Raw genomic sequence first — 20594 nt, 5'->3', positions numbered from 1 at the left:
CAGAAAAATTTGCCACGATGAATCGTATCGCTTCATGCTCAAGTAGTTTGCGTCACTGATCAGTTCTTGTTCTTCAGGACTCTGCCCCCCTCCATCCTGTTGCCACATTGGGGTCCACACAAACCTCCACTTCTCCCACTTGACAGTGATAGAGCAAGGTTCGTTATCACGCTTCTGCCACTCCAAGGAACCCCCGTCAGTAGTATTGACCCCAAGGTAATGAGATGGATTCATTGACAGTCTCTTGTTTAGCAAATTTCCCTCAGCATCCACAGGCAACCCACGTTCGATCAGCATAGCTTCTACAGCTTGCACCGTCGGACAGCTCCTGAGTGAGACTGCGTGGTCCAGAGGGGGACGGTTTGAGCCGTCCACCCAGAGCTCTTTGATGAGCAATTCAGGTGTCACGGCCGTCGAACAACTATTTCTTAATAGACCGACGGTCGACGAACCTCGGCTAACTTCACGCTCTGAGTCGATGTCTCACCCAACCAGGAGGGCGCAGACGTCGAAAGGAGTGTAACTACGGCGTACTTCGGCGTAGTTACTCTACCTGGGGTTTTGTTCTACTGATGGCGATGTATCTCGAATTGTATATAGCTATCTCTATGTCTTTCACTACTGACAACAATCAAGGATCGCTGAAGAACTTCAGCGATCTTCTCAGCTAATATTATCTACTCCTCCTAGACGTTCATCCAACCCTCTCGCGCTTTGACGTACTTCAACGCACTTCGTCCAACTTCCCCGAGCCCTCGGCCATCCTCTTCCTCCTTCGACTAACTCCGCCTAACATCGCCGCACTTCTGCTCCCATTGTCCCTACTTAGCCTAACTCCGTCTAACTTCGCCGTACTTCTGCTCCCATTGTCCCTACTTAGACTAACTCCGCCTAACATCGCCGCACTTCTGCTCCCATTGTCCCTACCTAGCCTAACTCCGTCTAACTTCGCCGTACTTCTGCTCCCATTGTCCCTACCTAGCCTAACTCCGTCTAACTTCGCCGTACTTGGTCTCAGAAGTCCTGAGTTACGTGTAGAGTAAAGAGGTTAAGACGTGATGGGGGTTTTGATGGTCAAAGGAGGGTCATTGTTGGTGGAATAATCGAGGTGTCACGACGTAGTTCGTGACAGTCGCCCCCTTCTTTAGCCGCGAACGTCCTCGTGAGCGATTACACCTCTGTCGTGTCAAGAGAACTTAGCAGCGTAGTACCCCCATTCTCTCCCTCCCATGACCATCTTTCACCCTTCTGCTCTTTGCGCCGCACTTCGTAGTTGGGCCTCCTTTCACTCCAAAACCCGACAATGAGACTCCCCTAACTTCGTCGAGGTTTGCCGTAAGAAGCCCTGTGTCTTTTGTAGGTGAGACACGCTTCCTGAATGGCAGCCGAACAACACCGTTGTTTGTCGAAGTAACCCTCGCTTATATTGAGATGAGACACTATAGCGTGGGAATTTTGATCGTCCCTGCGATGCCTTTTGTTGATGAAACGCGAAGTTTGCTGCATGTTGACGACGAGGGTTTAGGTTTGATTATACTAAATACTGAGCAGTTCGTCGAGCTTCTCTCTTTTTCCCATCTGCTTTCAAAACTTTCTATCTCTCTTACCTAGAAAACAGATTTGTTACCTTGAATCATCTTTTATTTCTTTAAGTATTTTTAACGTCATGGCCCCTCCTACTCCCACCTCTAACCCTTTCGCCGCCATGAGGAACTTTGGTGGTATGGTGTCGTCTGCTCGTGAGTTATTCCTCGACACTTACCTTACTTCGCCGGACTTGGCTGATGTTCAGTTTCCTTCGGCGACAGATCTCGCCAAGTCTCCTCCCTCGGCCTCGGCACCCTCTCTTTGGGGGAGCCGTCTGGCGATGTCCCGCCTCCTCGCTCCGCTTCTCCTCCCGTCGGTCCTCCCGCTGGTTCTCCCTCTGCTTCTCCTCCTCCTGGTTCTCGCTCTGCTTCCCCTCCTGCCGCCAGCCCTCGCCGCAGGACGCCCGCCTTTCGTCCTGGTGAGTCTCCGTCCTCCTCCGACCAGGAGTCGCTCAGTGGTTCGGAGTCGGACGATCAGTCAGACTTCGAAGGAAAAGGGGGTGATTATAGTGATGAGGATGATAGAATCGTGTCGGAGGGTGAAACCGAGTTAGAGGAACACTCGGATGATGATATGGTGGCGGTTAGTGTAGAGGACAACAACGTAGATAGTCCTGAGCGTGAGTTCTTCGTCCAACCTCTCACACCTTCGCCGAACTTGGCCTTGTTTATCTGTTCTTTAGCTCTCCAAGACATTGCTAACTCGCAGCCGCTCCTGCCCCTCCCCCTGCTCAAATTGTGGGCCAGAAACGACGCCGTTCCCTCTCCTCTTCTTCTTCTTCCTCTTCTTCTTCTTCCTCTTCTTCTCCCCCCCCCCAACGCCATCGCCGCTGCCGCCGCTGCTGCCGCCGCCCGCCCTGCCGCCGCCATCGCTCCTGCTGCCGCCGCCGGTCCTGCTCCCGCCGCCCCCGTCGCTGCTCCCCCCCCTTCTCCCAGAGGGGAGCCTTCGCCCAAACGGGTGAAGAGATCACTGCGGGAAGAAGAGTACTTGTGGGAGAAGATGAAGTCCGAGCCTGGTCGTTGGATCGCGGTTGGTGTTGACGAAGCGTGTGATCGTTGCCGGTGAGTCCACCTATTCGTACTACGCCGAAGTTACTCCTGCTAATTAGTAGACGTGAGATTATCACGTATAATCGTCCAAACTGGCCCTGCCTCAAGGCAGTCAGGCCACACAACAAGGCCCTCCGTTGTGCTTCATGCACGTCTGGCCCCTGCTCCTTCTGTCCCGTTTCCTCTGCCCGGGACATCCCGCCCCGTCCCTTCGACGCTTCTCCTCTCCCCCCTCCCCAGACTCCAGCGTCTGTCCCCCGTTCGCGGGTACCGTCTTCGTCTCTCCGGTCGGTTCGCCGTACTTCGCCGGACCTCCGCCCGTCGCCTCCGTCGCCGTCGCCCTTCGCTCCTGTGGCCGGCCCATCACGTCTCCCGGCTGTTCCTCCTTCGTCTTCTCGCCGTCCTTCGGCCTCTGCTCCTTCGGCCTCCCGTCCTTCGGCCTCTCGTCCTTCGGCCTCTCGTCCTTCGGCGCCACGTCCGTCCTCTCCAGTGGTAGCTTCTCCTCCGGCTCACAGCACCCGAAGTCGGCGTCCTTCTGTTCCTCCGGCCTCTTCGGCGGCCCCTCCCGTCACCCCTCCCTCTGCTTCCCAGAAGACACCGAAGTCTTCTTTAAAGAAATCAAAAGGGAAATCTAAAGAGAAGGAGGTTGCCTTCAATGATGGTGATGTGGAAAATGAAGATACTCAGCGTGCTGGTCCCTCTGCTCCCCGGTTGTCCCTCGTCCACCCTCGTATCTCCCTGGATGTCCGTATTCCTGAGGACGAAAAGGAATTTGCCACTTATCGTTCTCTCGTCCTCGGTCTCACTACTCAGCTTGAGGCCGCCCGAAATGATACATCTCTCCTGCTTGACTTCTCTTCTCGTCAAGCTAACGCCTTAAACAATCTTACTGCGGCGTTAGTAGATGTAGTCAACACTGGGGCTCTGGACGACGAAGCAAGGACAAGGTTAGCGGACGTCTCTCGCCGAGGCCTTACTGAGATAGCCGATGTTCGCCGAAGACTGTTCGACACCCCCTTCCTAGTCACTCCTATGGCGTATGAGCCACCACCGTCCCTTGACTGGCTAGGTCGCCGTAGTAATTCTCGTGTCCCAGCTTCCGCCCAGACTGCTCTCGACCTCCTCAGTCTTCCCTTCGAGTGTCTACGGACCATACGTTCTCTGTGGAGGACCCCGAGCATGCAAGCTGCTCGAGATGTCCAGGACTTCGGTGACTTCTTTGGGGCTATGAATCGGGCATGGAATGCTTCTCTCTCTACTGCGTTCCCGTCTGAGACTCTCGATCTACCTTCGGTCATCGGTAGCCTCCACACCAATCCCGCGGGACCGAGTAGATCGAAGGAGAAAGGAAAAGGAAAAGGTAAGGGTAAGAGTAAGGACAAGTGAGCGGTACGTAGCTGTAATCCTATGTTGTATGCAGTACGTTCTATCTCCTAGCCCTTCGCAGTCGCCCTTCCTTCGGCTTAGTAGGGTGAAGTTCGTGGAACTTCGCCAATATGTCATCAGCTCCATCGACGTTCTCCACTGGTTCCCATGATACTGAATCGTCTGTTCCTTCGTAACCTAACCACTCCACCAAGTACTCTAACTTTCCTGACCTCTTATTTACTCTAGAGTCCACAATATCCTTTACCTCCCAAGACTCTCCCACATTGTCTACTTCTACTGGCCCAGGTGGCTCAGCTTGCTGACCAGGAAATATTGGAGGGTGATAAGGACGGAGCAAGGAGACATGGAATACATCATGGATACCTGCCATCGTTCCTGGTAATTCCAATTTACAAGCATGAGAACCTACCTGCCGTACTACCTTGTACGGCCCACTTTGCTTAACATCTAACTTCTTCATTGGTCTCTTCGTCTTAATATTCTCTAACGACAGCATCACTAGGTCTCCTTCCGCGAAGTTCGGCGTAGTCCGGTGTTTCCTATTGTATCCTTCGGCGTACTTCTCATTAGCTTTCTCAATTCCTTCGATACAATCTTTGTGTATTTCAGTCAAGTCTTTTACCACCACCGTAGCAGCGGGCACTTCGACCTCGCTAGCCTTTATCTCTTCAGCCCAACGAGGGTGATATCCATAGTTCGCATAGAATGGGGTTTTGTTTATCGCAGAGTGCTGGGTGTTGTTGTAAGCAAAGCTAGCTCGAGCGAGTAGCTTTGACCAGTCGTTCTGCTGATAGGAGGTGAAGATTCGAAGATACAGTTCCAAAGACTGGTTGGTTCGTTCGGTCTGTCCGTCAGTCTGTGGGTGATATGCAGTAGAGAGATGTAGTCTTATTCCGAGACTATCGGTCAAATTCTTCCAGAACTTGGAGGTAAACTTCGATCCCCTGTCCGATACTATATTCTCTGGCAACCCATGCTGGGCCACCACATAGTCCAATATCAACTCTGATAGGCCGGCTGCGGTTAACTTCGTCGTAGTCGGGATAAAAATGGCCCATTTGGTCAACCGATCCACCACTACCAGGATGGAATTATATCCATGGGAATTTGGCAGCTCCTCGATAAAATCCATCGAGATGCTAGACCAAGGTTTCGTAGCTACCTCCAGTGGTTTAAGCTCTCCATGGGGTTTCTGCCTGTTAGTCTTTGCCCTCTGACATACCGCGCATCCAGCGATGTAGTCCTCAACATCCTTCCTTACTCCAATCCAGACATAGTCCCTTAGAACTAGCTCAAGGGTCTTCGCTGAACCTGGGTGACCAGCTAAGGCCGAGTCATGTCGCATTTTCATGATCTTCAGCCGAGCATCGGCGTAGTTCGGCACATAAATGCGATCGTCGAATGTGAGGAAACCTCTTGAGTTCCACCCCCCACGAAGGATTAGAGGAGACCGCGAACTACGGCGTAGTTCGGTGATTGATCCTGGTTCCTGCACGTTATCGTTACACGTAGGATGAGAACACTCAGCGCAAACGACTCCTAATAATTCTTCTCTGACCCCTTCTATGTCTTCGTCCTCCTGAACTCCAAGTACTAGATCCATAGGGTCCACAAGATCATTTTCCTTTACCTCCCTTGTCCCTTGCAATGCTCGAAGGAGGTGACGCAACTCCGACGTGGTGGCGTCAACTTCGTCGAACTTCGGCAGACCTTGGATAAGGTTGCTCTCTTGTACCATGGTACTTCCTTTCCCGGAATGATAGTCCGCCCGTCTAGATAATCCATCTGGAAGACTTGCCTGGGTTCCTGGCCGATAAACCATTTTAAACCTGAAGTTAGCTAGCTCCTCTACCCACCTACCTTGCCGAGGACTGAGTTGTTTCGGCTCCATCCAGTAGGTAAGGTTTAGATGGTCGGTAAGTACTGTGGTTTCTACCTGCAATAATAAGTGTCTCCTTCTTCTGAAACCCTCCACTACAGCGAGGAACTCCTTTTCTCCTACCGTATAATTCAGTTGAGCTGTGTTGAAAGCACCAGACTCAATAGCTACCGGGTGTTCTTGACCAGCCGTGTTGATCTGCGAAATTATGAACCCCCAGCCGAAGAACGACGCATCTGTCTGTAATATCGTCTTCAATGTAGGGTCAAAATGGGCTAATACCGGCGCAGTACACATCCTAGCCTTCAACTCTTTGAAGGCTGACTCCTGTTCGACTCCCCATACAAATGGTACCTCCTTCCTTGTCAAGTCATTGATAGGTCTAGCAATCTTCGAGAAGTTGGGGACAAAGCGCCTGTAATAGCTTACTACTCCAATGAATCCCCTTGACTCTCGTAGATTCTTAGGACGTGGGAAGGAAGTGATGGCATCAATGTATTCTGGGTTCACCGATACACCTTTAGAGGATACCACGAAACCCAGAAACACCACCGAATCTCTTTCGAACTCGCACTTACTAGCTTTAACGTACAGGCTCGCCTTCCGCAGTACTTCAAAGACCTTCGCCGTAGTTCCTCGTAATTCCTCCAACGTATTCCCATAAATGAGGATATCGTCAATGTAGACCACGACTCCATTCCCTAGTAGCTCTCTAAACACCTCATTTAGGAAGTGTTGGAAGACCGCGGGGGCGTTTCGCAGCCCATCACGAACAACCAGAGATTCAAACATACCATACTGTGTCCTGAACGCCGTCAGGTGTTCATGTCCCTCTGTCACCCTCAACAATTGGTATGCTCCAATTAGATCTAGTTTGCTGAAGTACCTTGCTTTTCCAAGTTCTTCGGTAATTTGACCTATTAGAGGGAGAGGGTAGGCATCTGGTATGGTCGCTTCGTTCAGTTTTCGATAGTCGATGACCATTCGCCATTGTCCTTCGGCTTTCTTCGGTATCATAAACATTGGTGAGCCGTATGGCGAGTTACTTGCCCGAATTCGGCCAGCGGCGATTTCGCGATCTAGTATGTCTCTCAGCGCGCGTCTCTGATCTTCTCCTTGAGCATAGAGGGAGGCGACCTTAAGGTTCGCCCCCTCCTTAAGCTCAAACTTCAAATCGTAGGACCTTGAAGGGGGAAGGGTCTCTCCTCCCTTCTTCGGATTAAAAACGTCAATGTACTGGTGGTATTGTTCAGGAACTACCTGGAACAACTCGTCTTGTTCCTCCGGGCTCAGCTCTTCAAGCTCATCTTCGCCGCGGAGGTCTATCGCGTCCGTCAGAGTCGGCAGCCCTATGGCCGCTAACTTCGCCGCACTTGGTGGGGTTGGGATGGGAAATTTCACCGAGTTGTCTCTTCCATCAAGGACAACCCCTTCCTTCCTCATCCAATCCCACCCTATCACAACATCTGCGTCGCAGAGCGTTGTTACATCGAGACAAACAGATCGCACTTCGGCGTCCTTCGTCAAACTAAATCCGACTTCGACAAACTCGGTGATGGGCCCAGCGACACTCACCGAGCCGTCGAACATGTGAACGGGTACGCTCACCTGATATCGCCTCTTTTCTACACCTATCTTCGCTGCTGCCTTAGGGCTTATATATGAACAAGTAGCTCCAGTGTCCCAGAGCGTAGTTAGCTTTATTCCATTAATGAAAATGTCCGATTTAGGTTGATCTCTGGAAACGGAAGGGATGAGGAGATGATTATCGACATTGCATGAACAAGGGGTACTGAGTGGTGTATTTTTGTATTCACAATCCTCTGGCTCCATCAGCTGTGTTTCTTTTATGGGTTTGGGAATGGTGGCCGAGAGAATATGGCGGACCCGCCGAGCCTCGCCTACTGCGACAGGTCCTCTTCTTTTCCCTGGTCCTCTTCCAAATCTACTTCTCCTCCAACCGCATTCAAGTTCCTCCTCTGTCCGAGAGGTACTGCGTTCCCTCCCGATCCTCCACCACGTTCTCCGAACTTCTCCCCCCATGGAGGCAACAGTCCAACCTTAACCTTAGCCTCCCTTACAGGGCATTCCTTCAGCCAATGTCCTGCTCCACCACACTCGGTACACTTCCCCTCCTTCCTCCTTGTCTCCCTCAGATCGGAGCTCGGCCTAGGCCATCTTCGGCGAACTTCGTCGATGTTTGACGGTGTACTCTTTACCACCGTCGACATCATAGCCGCCTGGACACCACCCTGCGCCGAAGGTTGCCCCTTTTCCCATTTCTTCTCTTCTTTCTTCTCCGTCCTCTGACTTTCCACCACTGTCGTTGTCCTTATCCCTCCTTCCCTTTTCCTCTCTGCCTCCTTCTCCACTTGTCTCCTCCACAGGCGGTTGTCCAAGGGAATCACAAACTCCAATAGCTCTTTCACAGTCCCAAACGATCTACCGTGTCTTGCAATTTCATCTAGAAGGTGCGATTTTAGTCCTTTCTTGGCTCGGTCAACTAGGTTTCCATCATCAGACCACTTAAGAATCGCAACATGTCGCTGGAAGGCGGAGAAGTAGTCCGAAGCAGACCCGGTTTGCTTGAGGTCGTTAAGTTGTCGGGCCGCAGTTCCTTCTTCGTCTGGATCACCAAAGTTAGTCTTGAGGTACTTAACGAACTGATCGTGTGTCGTGAGGTACTCAGGAAGAGGTCTTTTGGATAGATCGGGCTGCACTGCAAGAAGAGGTGTTTCGCGTAGATGAGAGATCATGAAAAAGACTTTCTTAGTGTCGTCGGGAAAAGATGAGAGTTCAATTCGAAGTGTACGTCGCACTCAGACAGAAAGGCGGTTAACTTGTTCCGATCTCCTCTCCATAGGTCTGGGTTAGGTAGCTTTATCCCTTCCGTTGTTCGCCCACTACGCTTGGGGTCGCCGAAGTTTGCCGTCCCATGGCGTACCTCACCCCTTCTGATATCCCTTCTGCAATCCCGCCCACTGTATCCCTTTCTCTTCTCTGTTCCCATTCCTCCCTACGTCTTCTCTCCTCCATCATGTCTTTGTTCATATTCGCCACCATCTGCATCAAGGCCAACACCACCCCTTGTGTTCCTTCTTCTCCCAAGTTCGCCGTACTTCCAGTGTTTTCTCTTGGGCGTGGGGTTTGGTCTGATCCAAGTGGGGATCCCACAGGTGGGAGAGCATTAGACGGAGGAGAAGGAGGGTTAGAAAGCACCGGTGGAACGAACTCATCTCCTTGAATTGACCCCCCCACACTATCCTCAACTCCAAGGTCCTGCCCCATTGCTCTGCTAAGCTCCTCCAATGCTCTCCTCTCGTTCTCCTCCATCCTGTCTCCATCCCTACTCATGCCTCGTGTAATTCTTCTTTCTGGTTCCATATTATCTTCGTACTTCTCCGAGGTTCGCACGGGTCGTCGGTAAGAGCGATCCTTGATACTGTCACGGCCGTCGAACAACTACTTCTTAATAGACCGACGGTCGACGAACCTCGGCTAACTTCACGCTCTGAGTCGATGTCTCACCCAACCAGGAGGGCGCAGATGCCGATGTATCCTCGAATTCGGAGTACTTCGGCGTAGTTACTCTACCTGGGGTTTTGTTCTACTGATGGCGATGTATCTCGAATTGTATATAGCTATGTCTATGTCTATTATCTACTCCTCCTAGACGTTCATCCAACCCTCTCGCGCTTTGACGTACTTCAACGCACTTCGTCCAACTTCCCCGAGCCCTCGGCCATCCTCTTCCTCCTTCGACTAACTCCGCCTAACATCGCCGCACTTCTGCTCCCATTGTCCCTACTTAGCCTAACTCCGTCTAACTTCGCCGTACTTCTGCTCCCATTGTCCCTACTTAGACTAACTCCGCCTAACATCGCCGCACTTCTGCTCCCATTGTCCCTACCTAGCCTAACTCCGTCTAACTTCGCCGTACTTCTGCTCCCATTGTCCCTACCTAGCCTAACTCCGTCTAACTTCGCCGTACTTGGTCTCAGAAGTCCTGAGTTACGTGTAGAGTAAAGAGGTTAAGGCGTGATGGGGGTTTTGATGGTCAAAGGAGGGTCATTGTTGGTGGAATAATCGAGGTGTCACGACGTAGTTCGTGACATCAGGACTTCCGCTAAGAAGCGTGGCAAATGCTATGTGACAGATACTGCCGACCTGAAATGTCTTTCTTACTGGGGGTCCGAGACGGTAGACGCCTCTGGTGCTGGTGGTGTCGGGAATGGCGGCAACTTCGCCTTGTGTATTCAAGCTAGAGAGTGCGGGAGTGGTAATCTGAAGAGTCATTGGAAGAAGAGGTTTGTCGTTCGAGACAAACATAACTTAGCACCGGGGGAGACAAGAGAACGAGTAACTTAAACTTAGTAATGGTGCGTGGCGATGACTTGCAATGGAGGGACGAGTTGCTTACTTACCGGCTGACGGGGCTCCGCACCGTACGGTGGCCCGATAGTTCTTCGAGATCGACCATTTTCGATTCTGCGTTTTCGATTCAAATGCTATCCTTTCTTTCCCCATTACTCATGCATGCAAACACCTAGAGACATGTTCAGACCACCGTTGGGATCCTACAGACCGTAGCTACATCCCAGTGCAGTGCATACCACTCAGAAAGACCCCTGGAAGAAAGTCACTCTTTCTACATCTAATGTGGCACTTTCCCTGGAGTATCCGTGGTATCTATCCTTCCACCTTCCGTCACTACTGACTTACTGTACATAGGACAACCCATCAGATCCTCTTACTCCCATTTGTATGAGAGCTGGTAAGGTAAGTAGTATAGCTTCAATGAAGTGGAACATTGTCTTGTGCTGCAACTCCACTAATCATTGAGACTGACTACAAGTATATAAAGCAGCAACTACACATACTCATACTGTTGATGTAGAGACCATCTAGCACTCCCTCCTACTAGGTCCCTTCTGTAGCTACATGCATGAAATTCATGGGTTACACTCTTCACTATCTGATAAGCATATCGGCTAAGTCTAAGCTTTTGAGAGTGTCCTGTGGGGCAGGGATGCAGGCCATGGTTCATGGATTTGGTCCAACAAGAATCGAAAACGCGGAATGAAATTTGGGAAATTCGAAGGACTACCGGGCCACCGTAGCACCCTCCATTGATGCTGTTCCCTTCTCTCCCATGCTACTGTACAACTACTGCAACGGTCTTCTGTATATATGCTCGGGCACACTCTCAAAAGGCAAATCGTCCCATTGTGCAGCAAATTTGTAGCCCCGCATTCGATACTGAGGAAGATGGAGTCGGAACAACACGAGCACCTCATGTCGGTGGTCAACGAGCTCATTCCGCCCGTGTCGGGCAAGTTACACAAGGGTCAAGCGGGTGGGTTTTCTTGAACCTCTTTCCTCCCCCCATCTTTCGTCATTACACCGCATACATGGTCGTGAGAATCACTGTCTGATTATGTTCTCACTTTTTCTCTTGGCCCCTTAGCGAGAAGCCCCACCCGTCCTTGATTTATGCGAATCTCCGGGTGGCCCCCAAGGACACCGTGCCGCTTCAACGGGTCCGCCATGAGATCTCTTTGAATATCTCTCACTGAAATACCAACAAGAGCGTGAAACCGAGTGTGATCTGCGACGCTCGTGCTCAATGGGGACTGCGCTGATATTCCAGGACGTATCGGTGTCCTCGGAGGGTCGGGAGAGTGAGTGGAAGTCTTTTTTCAATCTCCCTCCCATCTGATACCATCCACTTTCCCGACCCTTGTCATCCTTATGGTGCTCGTGACCACGGTCGAGGATGACAAGCTGACAGCCAGCTACTCCGGTGCACCATTCTTCTCCTCCATGGGGGCATTGCGATTCGGGGCTGATCTGGCTCATGTCATCTGTGAACCTGGAGCTGGAGCCGTCATCAAGACTTAGTGAGTTTTCATCTTCATCCACGTCAGCTTCTGTGATTCCAGTGAGGCCCTGAAGCGGTAGCAAGATTGTTCGGAATGGACAGTGAATAAGCGATACTGGGATCGATGGGGAGAGTTACAGAGTTACCTGCCTCCTGGGATGTGAGACAGGAATAGTCCAGTCTCAAACCCGGACTGAACATTTTCTGACAGATGCTGACCATAAGTTCTCCCGACCTCATCGTACATGGCATCTTGGACCCATCAAAATCCGTAGAGGACGTTCGGTCAGAGTTGGAAGGGATCATGTCTCGTCTAGTAAGTCTTCTCCTTTAATCCTTCATTCACTCTGAGCAAGAGCTGTAAGCTGCGTCAGTCATGTATCACGGTTCTCAAGAAGGACGTTGTCATGCGCAGATGCAAGAAGTGGCCAAACTAACACGCAGCACGTCATGGTCATTGGTCCTGGACTCGGCCGTTCGGAACATATGCAGAACTTTGCCAAAGTCGCCTTCGAATTAGCCAAAAAAATGGAGCAAATGGGCGTGGTGGTGGATGCCGACGGTCTGTGGCTTGTTCAAGTGAGCATCTCGCTTTCAAACGAGTGAGCAGGAGGCTTGCTGATGGACAGAATGACCCGTCTGTCGTACTCGATTGGCCTGGAGTACCTAGGGTCATCCTCACCCCGAATATCATGGAATTCAAAAGACTCTGTCAGAAAATGAAAATCGACGATTCCGCCCCTCCCAAGACACTCTGTCCAGAGTTGGCGAGGTCACTACAAAACGTCACTATTATACAGAAGGGCGAGACGGACATCGTTTCAAACGGTCGGCCTATACCTTCTGAGTTTTTACAGTCGGAAGGAGACAAGGTCGAGATCCTCGAGAGCGAGGTGAGGGGGGGTTTAAAGAGGGTGGGAGGACAGGGGGATATTCTGAGCGGAAGTGTGGGGGTTTTATTGGCGTGGGGGAGTGAATGGGTTCGAGGATCGTACGAGTGAGTTTGGATCAACGAATGGCATTCCTCTCAGTGTTTATTCCCTAAAAACAGAATGTGGCGCTAAAGAAGAACATGAAGCTGATCACAGACATATTGGCCATCCACCACCAAAGAGCAAAGGAATTGCGGATAATATCCCCTTGCTCGCCGCGTACGGGGCATCGACTTTCAATCGGACGGTTTCGATGAGAGGATGGCAGGCGAAAGGACGGAGTATGGTCACGGGTGATTTAGTGGAGTTGGTGGGACCGGTGTATGAGGAGCTGTTTGGAGCGGCGGAGGATAGTCCGGAGAAGAGACGATTGCGGAATGAATGAAATGACAATTTCTCGGGGAAAGGCTAAATGGTTTGCATCGATTATTGACATTCATAGATGCATATCAACGCGTAAGATAATGCTAATATTCAGTACATTTCCAAACTCTGTTGATCAGCTGGGCTCATTACCTTTTTGAGTTTTGAAGAATGCGCGCACGAGTAAGAAATGAGAGTTGGGGGGCGTGGTGAGGCCTGAGACAACTCACCATACCATCATGTATTTCATAATCCTGTAATGTGACATGATCTTTGAAAGCAGTGTACCACTTCTTCAGCTGTATCTTTTGTGATGTCGTACCCGTCTGAGCGGCTATGAGACGTTTAAGATCCCCAATGGTGTCTGTTGGTAGACACTTTATTCGTACTGTTACATCAACATTTTCATTCCTTCTGTTCTCATCGTCCTCCCTTCGTCAAAGATATTCCTTACGCTCTCAATCTCAGAATGCAAAAACTTTACTATAGACTCACCTTTCTGACCCGTACGAGAATTCGCAATGACCTCTATCATCCTACTCGGTTTCATCTGTGTCATCCCTGCTTCTCCTCCAGTTGTCCTCGTACTACCCTGTTTGTCCATAGCTGCTAACCTAGCCAATCTATCCTGTTCCGCCCTGTTACCTCCCGTCCCATTACTATTCTCCCCTCCTCTAACAGGCATACGATCTAAAGGATCCGCTCCTCTCCTTAAGCTTCCCATGGAAGTCTGCGTTGATGCAGATGGAGCATTCAAGGTATTCCTCACACCTTGTTCTCTCGTCCCTCCAAATCGAGCAGGCACTTCACCTCTTTCTCGTCGTTCCATTCGTTCTTTCCCACTTTCAGGCATTTCGTCCAATGGATCTCGACGGTGTGAAAGAGATCCCATAGATTGTTGGGAGCCGCGTTTATAAAAGGATAACTCTTTAGGTCTTTTGGGTCCTGATGGGGGACGAGAGTCGTGTTTTCGCCTGTCATGATCCTCCCTGTCTCGATCTCGATCTCTACGAGGGGAACAGGAGCGGGAACGAAGTCTGACACGATCACGATCTACGCGAGGACCTCGCGGTGGGGAAGGAGAACGGGGCATGGTGTATGTTGAGTAACGAGATATGAAAAGATGTCACTGACTCTGACTTCAGGTGCACCGAAGATTGTGAGGAAGGGTGGGTGAAGCTTACGTAACCGGGTGGCAAGAGGACTCTAAGGGGGCTCCGCGTTTCATGTCGCGTCCAATCATCCCATCAAAGACTCGACTAAAATTTCTGATGGTCATTCCTTTTCTTGTTCATAACCCTTATCTGTGCATTCTGCTGCTGATTCGGGACAGAGAAAAGCAGGAGACTTGTACACTCTGCTCGGGACTAACCAGCTGTACAATGTCAGCCAAAGACCGCTACGTCAACAATCACGCTGGTCCGAGCGCGTCGGGCTCCAGTCAGCCAATGCGAACAAGCAGTCAACCTTCTTCCACTCCCTCCAAGAGGCCGCTTTCTCCCAGTGCTACTCAGAAGGAAAGGGACGAAGAAGATGAGGCTGCTGCGGAACCTTCTCAGCAAGAAGAGGATGAAGTGAGTGAGGAGTCATGTCTAATTTGGTCGAAATGAATGCAAGCATCGAGCTGATGTGCTCAGTTGTACCTGACGACTCGTACTGATGTGGTGGGGATACAATACTATACCGGCCTGGTGGGCAAAGGGGAGTTTGTAATGATCCGTCGTCAGCCTCAGAATCAATACGATGCTAATGCTTGTCAGGTGAGAGCTCTCACAAGACTGGGTGACAAGATGCTGACATGATTTTTAGGTCTTGAACGCTGGTGGAATCCAAGTTGGTCATATACCCCGCGCTGTAGCGGCTCGTATAGCTCCATTACTAGATGATCATCTCGTCACTGTCGAAGGTCGTATGGTAGATCAAAATCTTGATCACTCGAGGAAATACAAGCTCAGGATGGACATGCTGATTTATGGTCGTCCCTCGCATAAGGAGACCCTCATGGTGGAATTAGACTGGGCCGTTCCGGTGGACTATAGTTCTCAAGCGGCAGGAAAGAAACGAATGAACGAGACGGGGATGGGAGGTGGGAAAGCACCTAGTGGAGCGCCGGATCCAGAGATGCAAAGATTGTTGGAAGGTCTTAAGAGGGTGTCGGAAGATGAGAAACAAGCGGACAGCGTCATGGTCGGTTTCAAAGTCTGTCAAATCAAAGCTGATCTTGCAGGATAACCTCACCGCCAATATTGACGTGACAAAACTGCCATTACATCCTAATCCACCCGGTCTCGCAAATGGACAATTACTGGTTGATATATTGCCCCACCAATCTCAGGCATTGAACGTCAGCCAGATTTCGTTTGGATAAACTAAGCTTACATTGACATAGTGGATGATTAGCCGGGAAAACCCAACTTTACCTACATCACCTCAAGATCCTCCGGTACAATTCTGGGTCCGACAGAAGGGTACCAAAGCTGGTGAAAGAGAATATTGGCTGAACGTCGCCACGCGGACTCCTCAAGAAGCTACTCCTGTACTTGGAAGAGGAGGTATCATTGCAGATGGGATGGGTTTGGGTGAGTGATTTGATGTTTTGTCTTCGTTGAGTCATGTACGTCACTAAACCAGCAGGTAAAACTTTGACAACCTTGTCTTTGGTCCTCGCGACCAAAAAGGATCAAATTACTGGGGGTTACAGTGGGGCCACATTGATTGGTGAGCGTCCAGGTTCGATTCTTTCATGGAGCTCATACCACAGTTTGCCCTCTATCAGTCCTTAGCAATTGGGAAAAGCAAATAGCCGACCATGTCGCTATGGGCCGCTTGACCTCCTACACGTACCACGGTACCGGTAAAGGTGTCACTGCGTCAACTCTCAAAGAATACGATGTGAGTACTATCTCTCGGTTGGTCACTTGGATCCCACTTACAAACCAGGTCGTCCTCACCACATATCAGACCGTAGCTGGTGAAGCCGCCTCGACGGATATAAGTTCGACACCAGCTTCAAATAAGAAAGCCAAATCATCTGCTGGTCCACTATTCAAAGTCAAGTGGAAGCGTGTCGTCGCTGACGAGGGGCACCAACTAAAAAATCCTAAAGCTAGGAGTGGGTCATGAGCCAAATATACTATCAATGGCTGATGGCAGTGTCCCAAGCGTTTGTGGCACTTGAAGCTGAGAAACGATGGGTCTGTACCGGAACTCCCATCGTCAACTCTCCTGGTAAGCTTTGCCATTGGGTTATCGGACATAGCTGAATTTCCCAGCCGATCTTGGATCCCTGCTGTCCTGCCTACACATATGTGCCCCATTGGACCAGCCGGCATACTTCAAATCGCTGTTGCTCCGTCCACTCAGAAATGGTGATTCGAACGCTGGAAAACTCCTGCAAGCGCTCGTAGGACAAATACTGCTCAGACGAACGAAAGATTCCCGCGATGCGCATGGCAATCGATTAGTAGAATTACCACCCATCGAATACTTCCAATGTCCCGTCAAGCTGGACGAAGACACTCGCAAACTGTATGACGAGATCAGAGCTGCGTCTGCTCGAAGACTTCAGGAAGGGATGCAGACAGGCGAGGTTAGTTCTGTGTTCAGACATTTGGTACAGTGCAATTTTACTAAACAGAGCAGAATCCCGCCAATGTTCTCTCCATGCTCACGAGAAGTGAGTCGGTCCATCTTATGAAAATTAAGCTGATGGAGCGAAGTGCGTCAGTTGTGTCTGTCGGCCGAATTAGTTCCTCAATCATTTATCGAGGATATGAGACAAACATCAGCGGTGGATGTCCGGCATCATGGACCGGCGGTGACAGCGGCGTCACTTTCATCTGAGAAGCGCTCCGAATTAATTGACAAATTACGACAAATCCTGGCCAACTCAGAAGAATGTGCTGTAAGTCTCTCCCTGAGATGTCTCTTGCACACTGACCAGAACCAGATCTGCTACGACCTAATGACGAATCCTAGGATTACCGTATGTGGCCATGCCTGTCAGTGCTTCATATAAACGGAGAAAAAGAATACTGACCACCAGTTTGTCTGGACTGTATTGTTCACTGGACCACAACGAAAAGTCAGAATTGCCCCATCGATCGTCAAGCACTGAGCGCTATGTCCCTGCTTGAATTACCACCCGACGAAGCTCCTTATGTCGAGCCTGAAGAAGCTCCGCCTATCCAGTCGGCCAAAATCGACGAGGTTGTCAAGTTTTTACGCCTCTTCCCACCGGGAGACAAATCTTTAGTGTTTTCGCAATTCACCACTTTTCTCAATCATGTGGCGACCGCCTTGAGAGAAGCAGGTATTCAATTCTGTAGATTCGACGGATCGATGCCCGCTAAGAAGGTCCGTTTTCACGTTAACCCCTATTCTCTCTTCTCTCGTCTCTTGATGCTGCTGCTGGCCGAGACAGGTCCATGGGGTCCTTGGCGCTCTTGATTCTCTCATGACGATGTATGGTAGTGGGCTAATCTTGCAGAGACAAGAAGTGATAGCGGAGTTTCAGAAACCTTGGACGGAACGCAACGCAAAACATAATCCCGTGGTGATGCTCATTTCGCTCAAGAGCGGTGCTGTGGGATTGAATTTGACGGCAGCTTCGAATGTCTTTTTGGTGAGTAGAGTACTTTGCTTGTGCTCTTTCACACTCTTTAGGTGGAGCAGACTCTCAGCTGATACATAGTGTGACCCATGGTGGCAGTCTGCCATTGAGGCTCAGGTGAGTTCTTCTTCGATGATATTCGTATGAAAGTGTCTGTCGACTGATTGATGCAGGCCATCGACCGGGTTCACAGAGTAAGCTCCGGGGTAAAATGTTGCAAGGTGACTTTTGCTCATTGGTCAGATGGGTCAACGTAAAACAGTCCGAGTATATCAACTCATTGCTGAAGATACAATAGAATCAAAGGTTCTTGATATTCGTCAGTGCAACGTTTTCTCTTACTTACATTCATAGCTGACAAGGGGTAGAGAAAAGAAAAGACGCGTTGGTAGCGAAAGTAAGTGAATGAATTTTGGCGTGAAGCTGAGGATCAGGCGTTTGACAAGACTACGAAAGAGACGGCTCAAGCGAAAAGAGAGGCGAGGTTCGAAGAGTTGAAAGAGCTCTTGGGGGTGAAATAGAGATGGAATGTGCAGTGGATATGCTTGTTTTGTATCTGGAATGACAATCTACATGCAGTGTGTGCAATGTCACATTCGTAGGAGTGATTTGTATGCCCAGAGAGGTAATTCGCGTTTTTGAGTGGCGTTTGAGTGTGGACGCGACTGACATTGGTGCCCGGAATGAGAAACATTGAATTCTAGTCCACATTGAATAAATGTATCCTTTTCTTCTTTCATTCATCACTTTCTCTTTTCTTGTCATACCTACACGGCTGGAGAGTTGTACAACTCGTCTTCAGCTCTGTCTTGACTTTGCTCTTTTGCTATACTCATCAACCATCTTCTTGTCAGATACCGTTCACCACGATTGTTGTCAAGTTTATGGTGAGTGTTCGTGACGCACGCGTATATGCTAACCTCCTAGAGACGTGATACATCCCTTGCATGAATACAACAACCACTACATTCGTTAACTACTTGACCATGAATTCAGAGAACAGACCAATGTTTTCATCTAGACCCATTTCACTCCCAAAACTTCCCACGCACACTCTTTCTTACCCACACCAACCTCTTCCGACCGACCGTCAACCATTGAGACCTTTACATCTCCCTTTCAACTTACCACAACATTCATCCCGACATTTATCACCTATCAAACATATCCAACCTCCTGTCTATCTTCCATCTCCTACCCCTACTCCCGTGTCCATATCCGACACGAACACCACCCTTACTCCTACTCATACACAGTCAAACTTGACCCCATCACCCACTCAGACTTCCGGATCATCAACAAACACCTCTACATCCATCCTCACCCCTCATACCACAGATCTTAAAGGGACCAAACATCTCAATGAAGGTGGAGGAATCAAAAGGGATGAAAGTATATTAAAGTTATATGGACTACAACCGCCCGTCGTTTATCCTGGTACTTACCCAGAAGATTTCATAAGACATTCTTCTGGAGTGTATGAGAAAATCAAAGGACCGGAGGAAAAAGTAAAAAGATCTTTGAATCCTTGGGATTATACGGATGAAAGTGAAGGTACAGAGGGAGTCCAGAGAAAACCAAGGAGAGCTTTTAGTGAAAGTGAATTGGAATTTTTAGAAGTTTTATGGACTATTTCAAGTTTTCCTAATAAATATGATCGTCAACGCGTTGGAGCTTGGTTGGGGGTAGCTACTAGACATATAAACGTTTGGGTGGGTTTTATTGTTTCCTTCTCCCTCTCACTCTCTCGTACCAATTTTACCCCTCTCGTATGAAACCCACATTCCGTCCTTGGCTCGATAGCATTTATAACTTTACACCTCCCTATCTAAATATAACATTTTGACTTATGACCACCAATGACATTCCCCGTCATCTGTGGTCACTCCTTACTTGGAACAGCTTATATGATCGGACTGTATGAGGGCTGATAAATTCCAGTTCCAAAATCGTCGACAAGAACTGAAGAATATCCAAAACAGGAATCCCAGACCATCCTGCCCTACAACCAACCCCGAACAATCCACATCCTCATCAAGACGTAGACATGTAGACGAAACGACAGTCACACCGTCCCGAATCGATTATCTCAAACGTATCCTTCGTGGAGATTACACACGAGACCGTTATTTCACCGCTGCAGGCATTATCACTCAAACCATCTCTCCATCACATCCTCGAATGTCTATCGATAAACTCATCACAATCAATTCAACATCTTCATCTCAAATATCAACCGGATCATCTAGAGGATCAAGTGTCCCAATAGATATCGATTCTCGGAAACGTACCAAGGAATCTGAATTAGGTGAAGAAGAGAGGAAAAGGAATGAACATCTGATTTCCTTGATGAAAAGTTCACCTCCGGATAGAGAAGAATGTTTCGTTTCCAGTCAACAAATGAATATAAGGGTTTCACAAGATAACAATCGGCAGGGATCTTCTTTGGATGGTGATTCTTTACTTTTGACACGTCCGTCTTTTGGGAGAGCGACATCACATGATTTAATAATCTCTAGTCAAAGGGCGAAACAATTGTTAGGTCGTCGGAATAGGTTCGAAGATATCTTTTCACTTAAACCCGTATCATCTGTCAAACGCGATTCATCCGTATCGGCGGAACAATCAAGTAAGAGGGTACGAACCGTTTCACAAGTCCCGATGGTGAGAGCATATTCCACGACCAGAATATCATTAGAAAGACGTCGTTCGGATCTTCGACAAACACCTCCAGAATCGACAGATGACTCTTGTGATGAAAGGGCAGGAATGAAGGAAAGAGGAGAAGGAGAAGATGAATGGGCAGCTGGATTGTTGTTGCATTTTGCGAGCCAATGAGGGAATCTATCAATCTTGTTTTTGGTGTCAATGGGGAGAGATTAGATATAGATCTACATACAAT

General features: G+C 49.5%; 7 protein-coding genes across 7 annotated transcripts; 4 read left to right on the top strand and 3 right to left on the bottom strand.

Moving 5' to 3' along the window:
* Positions 1–1666: 1666 nt before the first annotated feature.
* Positions 1667–4022, top strand: TREMEDRAFT_60993 (uncharacterized protein; the record flags this gene model as incomplete). The annotated part of the gene is made up of 6 exons (XM_007003396.1): positions 1667–1739; positions 1793–2005; positions 2069–2169; positions 2195–2206; positions 2296–2648; positions 2699–4022. The coding sequence occupies 6 exons, from the start codon at positions 1667–1669 to the stop codon at positions 4020–4022; spliced, it is 2076 nt and encodes a 691-aa protein (XP_007003458.1).
* A 3783-nt stretch (positions 4023–7805) lies between these two features.
* On the bottom strand, positions 7806–9288 carry TREMEDRAFT_60991 (uncharacterized protein; the record flags this gene model as incomplete). The annotated part of the gene is made up of 2 exons (XM_007003395.1): positions 7806–8210; positions 8887–9288. The coding sequence occupies 2 exons, from the start codon at positions 9286–9288 to the stop codon at positions 7806–7808; spliced, it is 807 nt and encodes a 268-aa protein (XP_007003457.1).
* Positions 9289–9972: 684 nt separating this feature from the next.
* On the bottom strand, positions 9973–10715 carry TREMEDRAFT_60990 (uncharacterized protein; the record flags this gene model as incomplete). Its single annotated transcript, XM_007003394.1, has 3 exons — positions 9973–10188; positions 10329–10392; positions 10627–10715. 3 exons carry the CDS (start codon positions 10713–10715, stop codon positions 9973–9975), a joined length of 369 nt encoding a protein of 122 aa, XP_007003456.1.
* A 457-nt stretch (positions 10716–11172) lies between these two features.
* TREMEDRAFT_29037 (uncharacterized protein) lies at positions 11173–13102 on the top strand (the record flags this gene model as incomplete). Its single annotated transcript, XM_007003187.1, has 7 exons — positions 11173–11260; positions 11555–11585; positions 11700–11804; positions 12011–12101; positions 12230–12364; positions 12415–12782; positions 12874–13102. 7 exons carry the CDS (start codon positions 11173–11175, stop codon positions 13100–13102), a joined length of 1047 nt encoding a protein of 348 aa, XP_007003249.1.
* A 208-nt stretch (positions 13103–13310) lies between these two features.
* TREMEDRAFT_20323 (uncharacterized protein) lies at positions 13311–13615 on the bottom strand (the record flags this gene model as incomplete). Its single annotated transcript, XM_007003114.1, has 2 exons — positions 13311–13468; positions 13576–13615. Coding segments are annotated over 2 exons (198 nt in total), but the record flags the coding sequence as incomplete, so codon positions are not given.
* Positions 13616–14462: 847 nt separating this feature from the next.
* On the top strand, positions 14463–18213 carry TREMEDRAFT_60987 (uncharacterized protein; the record flags this gene model as incomplete). The annotated part of the gene is made up of 20 exons (XM_007003393.1): positions 14463–14654; positions 14718–14840; positions 14890–15279; positions 15308–15424; positions 15470–15659; positions 15715–15798; positions 15842–15972; positions 16021–16192; positions 16234–16308; positions 16353–16669; positions 16723–16756; positions 16869–16984; positions 17024–17081; positions 17126–17436; positions 17570–17704; positions 17774–17809; positions 17866–17886; positions 17936–18011; positions 18073–18089; positions 18127–18213. The coding sequence occupies 20 exons, from the start codon at positions 14463–14465 to the stop codon at positions 18211–18213; spliced, it is 2682 nt and encodes an 893-aa protein (XP_007003455.1).
* A 465-nt stretch (positions 18214–18678) lies between these two features.
* On the top strand, positions 18679–20530 carry TREMEDRAFT_60986 (uncharacterized protein; the record flags this gene model as incomplete). The annotated part of the gene is made up of 2 exons (XM_007003392.1): positions 18679–19404; positions 19634–20530. 2 exons carry the CDS (start codon positions 18679–18681, stop codon positions 20528–20530), a joined length of 1623 nt encoding a protein of 540 aa, XP_007003454.1.
* Positions 20531–20594: the final 64 nt, after the last annotated feature.

Source organism: Tremella mesenterica, assembly GCF_000271645.1.
Source record: "Tremella mesenterica DSM 1558 unplaced genomic scaffold TREMEscaffold_3, whole genome shotgun sequence".
Classification (NCBI taxonomy): Eukaryota; Fungi; Basidiomycota; class Tremellomycetes; order Tremellales; family Tremellaceae; genus Tremella; species Tremella mesenterica.
This window is presented reverse-complemented; position numbering and strand designations above follow the sequence as displayed.